The sequence below is a fragment of the Phaethon lepturus genome, unplaced genomic scaffold (genome assembly GCF_000687285.1).
Source record: "Phaethon lepturus isolate BGI_N335 unplaced genomic scaffold, ASM68728v1 scaffold26376, whole genome shotgun sequence".
Classification (NCBI taxonomy): domain Eukaryota; kingdom Metazoa; phylum Chordata; class Aves; order Phaethontiformes; family Phaethontidae; genus Phaethon; species Phaethon lepturus.
In genome coordinates, this window is record NW_010548705.1 from 23,549 (window position 1) to 28,067 (window position 4,519).

General features: G+C 33.9%; 1 protein-coding gene across 1 annotated transcript in view; it reads left to right on the forward strand.

Annotated features, from left to right (window-relative positions):
- DYNC1LI2 (dynein, cytoplasmic 1, light intermediate chain 2) overlaps window positions 1-2,257 on the forward strand; it is a gene marked incomplete at its 5' end in the record, with an annotated part of 25,270 nt that extends 23,013 nt beyond the window's left edge. The window contains one exon of the mRNA XM_010290068.1: window positions 1,486-2,257. Coding sequence (XP_010288370.1) covers window positions 1,486-1,592 — 107 coding nt within the window. The remainder of the gene's footprint in view (window positions 1-1,485) is intronic.
- Between the last annotated feature and the right edge of the window lie 2,262 nt (window positions 2,258-4,519).

Here is a 4,519-nt window from a genome sequence, read left to right on the forward strand (position 1 = left end):
TAATCTATAACAGGGGAAATTTTTATCTTCTTAAAAACAGCTCCTTGTATTTTTTCTCATTTGAAAAGTGTTCACCTATGATGGTGCTAAAGGGGAGTATGTAAACCTACGTATCATTGAACAGCTTGGCAATGTTTTTCCTGTCTGGTATGAGGTACTTGCAGGAGACAGCTGCTTGGTATTATTTTGGAGGCTTAAGGATACAGTTCATCTAGCAAAAAAGAAAAGCCACCGTTTTCGTTCAGAACTATTTTGTTTGAGCAAGAATTTTGTGTGGTTTTTATTGTTTTAGGGTTTAGGGTTTTTTAACTCCAAGGTACCATTAGTCTACATGTAAAGTGTTTTGTATTGTAAGTTACATTACAGTTAATGCACTAATTTTTAAATTTTGTTTAAATACTTATGCTTTGAATAGATGCTATTAAGAGTACTGAGGCTTACAACTAGTGTTTAAATCTAAAACTTTTATAGTGATTAAAGGTAACCTTTTAATTTAGTTATGTCTTTGTACTTTGGAAAAAACACTTAAATCTCTAACAGTCAAATCTTGCCTTCTTAATGTTTTCAGCATGTACCCTGGAAAAAATCCACCTAATATTTCACACACATTTGAGCTGGAAAACAGATGCTTGTTAAATTCTTTGGCTATGTAAGGAAGCTGTACATGGTTATATAATCTACTATTTGTCTAAAAATATAGCTTTTAATCTTAAATGCTTGCATGCTCTAACCATTAGAATACATTGTTCCAATTTTAGTGATTAATTTGTCTGTGGGTTTATAATTTTCAGAATGAGAGAATTAAACTGATGGTTCAGTTAGATAATTGTTAAAAGGTTTTGAGTCTATTATAAAAATGTAAGATACGCCTTTCCATGAAATACTTCAGTATGTCTGTTTCCAATTGAAGAAGTCCTTTGAAATGACTGCTCTGAGATATTACATGAATATGCAATTCATGTCCCTTTTTTTAAGGGAAACATTGTCTGCAGACATAAAAGAATTCTTCCTGTTAGTTGTTTAATATTAAAATGCAGCAAGTATAAGTGTAACCAAACAAAAGTGATTTTTGTAGCAGGTGGCCTGTGTACCTTGGAAAACTTGTGGCTAAAATCTGAGTTAAACGAAGTCCTTGCTATCAATACTAAGAATTGTGTACAGTCAACTGCTATAGAAAATTCTAAATGTGGTTGTTTTTGAAGTGTTAGTTGCTGTAAAATATATCACAGATATTATTGTGCTTTATGCTGCTGTATAATTCATCATTTCATCTTTTTAAAGTGAATCAAACCTTAGTATTTATGAGACTTTATGTAGACATTACCTTGCATTGTGTCAGGCTCTGTGTTCTTTGGTAGGTAGTGAAATAATGAGAAATTAAGTAATATGTTGTCATGTAAAAGTGATTTTATTAATACTTGTACTCATCGGTTAAAACATTTCATTGAAATTGGATTGCTTTAACTTTGTCCTTTTTCTTTTTAGGACAAAAAACAGTTTTGACAAATGTTCAAGAGGAATTGGATAGGATGACTCGCAAGCCAGACTCTATGGTGGTAACAAACTCTCCTCCAACAGAGAATGAAGCTTGATAGCGCATAAAAAAAGCATATGTAAATGACCAAATAACTATGTATATTGATCTGATAAGACCAGGAATTTTCTGCTGTGGCAGATGCTATCAGTTTTCTTGGGGCAGGGGAAGTGAGCTTACCACATCATTGCCTTGTCCCAGTAAAAAGTGCACATTCAGGAAGTTTGCATATAAAATCCCTCTGTATAAGATAACCATTTAGAGTTTATATAGGGCAATTCTTTTGGTTTTGGAGGTAAGCAGGTGCAGCTGCATTTCCTGTTGTGAAGAAGACAGAGAAGCAAAATGGAGAATTCTTACTAAAATACTACTGACTGCACACAAGGCAAGAAAGAGAAATGAAATCCTGTTTCAGAGTTACTGGAATTGGCTACTTGTATGTTTGCAAATGCATTATATTCTTGGAAAGGTGGTGGTGGTGTTGTAACAGAGCATTCATTAGGTGAAAGAAGCCTAGGTAGGGAATGGAGCCCTGAAAGGGGAAAAAGATTTGGGACAGTGAGAAACTGGAATGTTGGATTGACTGGAGAGGAGCAATGTTAAACCCTGTGTTTCATGGAGGGTAAAATAATTACTTTTTAAAAAGACTACTTTACATTGGAGAATTCCAGGCCAAACACTAAGCATGGGAATTTATTCTTGTTAGAAATCTTGTTTTAGTTTTTAAAAAAGTCTAAGAGTGTGGATGCCCTTTCTGGTGTAGCTGACAAAGGGAGAAACTATAACTTGTTTAGATCCAAGTGCCTGGCACAGTGTGTTGTTGTGTCTCTAGAAGGTGCTTGAACTTATTGTGCACTGTAGTACAAACAGTCACTGTTTGGTTTTATTTTAAAATCAGTAGTTTGACCATTTGTATTTAATTTTAAATCCTGTTTTCTGATAGCTTCTGCCTTCTTTTATGCCAAGAGGCTAGCCTATGAAGAATGGTGGGTGACGTATCATTTTCCCATAATGAAATATGCTACAAAATATTCTCAGTATTTTTTTTCCTTACTTTTTGTAACTAAATATTAGCTACCAAGCTAAAATTGATTCCTGCCTTACACCTATGGAGGTTTTTAAAAAACCAAAAACTTTCAAGGTCCTAATTCCAGCCACATTTGCTGCAGGTGCAGCCAACTCCAATTCTGAAGCTAACCTAAAAAAAAGGAATGTGTACGTGATGAACACACTCAATAACTTGTTTTGTATTTTCTTTAATGTAGCATTTCATTTGGAAAGATGGGTTGTGGTTGTCCCTGTTGCTCTAATGGAGCTCTGTCCATGGTCACATAAAACCATCATTCTGTAAAAACAAACAAAACTGCTATGGTTACTGAAATGGCACTTTGATTTTATATACAGTATGCTTGTTTTACATGACACACTACCATAAATTAAAAAATACCAAGCATATTCTGTGCTCTTAACGCTGAAGGGAAAAACCACAATTTGAATTATGCAGAGTTTACTTTTTATTGATATGAACTTGTTGTACTAAATCTGATATCTGGATATAACTTCCCTAATATATATTGTTACTTAAATATACAGAATTAGATTGACCACTAACACAGTACTGGATGTTAACTTCAAATCCTATGTTACATCAAGAGGCTGTTCTTGTAAGTCTGTCTAAACATTATCTAGAAAGCTAAGAGTATTTACTTGCCTCTTTGACAAACATTAACATGAGTATGTTATTTGTGCCAGTTTTTTTGTTGAAAATACTTTTTTTTTTTTACTTTTTTTTAATAAACGGTATGACCTGAAGTTATACAGTTGTCTAGATAACAATTAGACTAAGACTGTGGATGGCTGATGGGTAATATGGAGGTACTTCCTGGTGTAATGGGTGCCAGTTGCAAGTTACCACACCAGTAATTAATTACACACTGTACTCCTGACACTGAGAATTGAGATTGGAGACTAAAACATCAAAAAGTCGACAGGTAGATTGAAAAAGTGTATGGTCGTAATGGGATGTAGTTTGAAAACCTCAGTCTGAAACTGCATTTTTTTGCTCATCTAACTTGATAAGCACTTTCTGTAGCAATACGGCTAAAACGTAAAATCGAAGTACCTTCCAGTTCTATAAAAACGTTAAATATACAAAAATTGATCAAAACTGATAACGTATGACAACTTACCAGCTTTGCAGAAAGATGCTTCTGACAAAACAGAAACAGATTTTCGGTTTCTAATTGCAAGTGAATGCTCCTAGTTTATTGAAAGAAAGTTGTAAGTAATGTAGCATCCTGTGGTTGCCAAAGTCTGTCAACTTTGGTGAGCTGCACAGTTGTTATTCTGGTGTCTTCAAGCATTGGAACCAAAGGCCAAATTGCAAACAGCCTTTACATTTTCAAGTGAAACTTCATTTTGTTTGCAGATACACTTGTATGGTAGACGGTTTAAACTATTATATGACTATATTTATATGCATTATAGTGACTGCATCTACTGTTTATGTTCAAACTAAGAAAACAAAAGATGAAAGCATTCAACTTGAAGCAAATAGAAAAGTTTAAAGATTGGCCCTCCGTAAAAATGCTGTGGTTATGCTGCTTGATTTTAAGTTTGCACTTTTTTTATCGGCATTTTAAAAAAACTGTTTAAACGGAACAGAATTTCGTATTTTATTTAATTTAACTACGTTGAAAGTGACTGCTCTGTACATCATGAACTTAACAATATACATGCTGTAAATGAAAGTTCACTGTCCTGTATACTAAGTTTATTGGGTTTTTTTTCCAACTTATAATTAGGACTGCAAATGTATGAAACAAACCTTAGTCCAGTTGTATGGCTTTAACCAGGTGCAGTATGCAGTCATGTGGAATCTTGCTTTCTAGTGCTGGCAAAATGAGGACTTCTTTAATTACTGGCTTCAATAAACACGAATCCAGACTGCTTTATGCTGTGCTTTTTTGTTGTTTTTAAGATCCC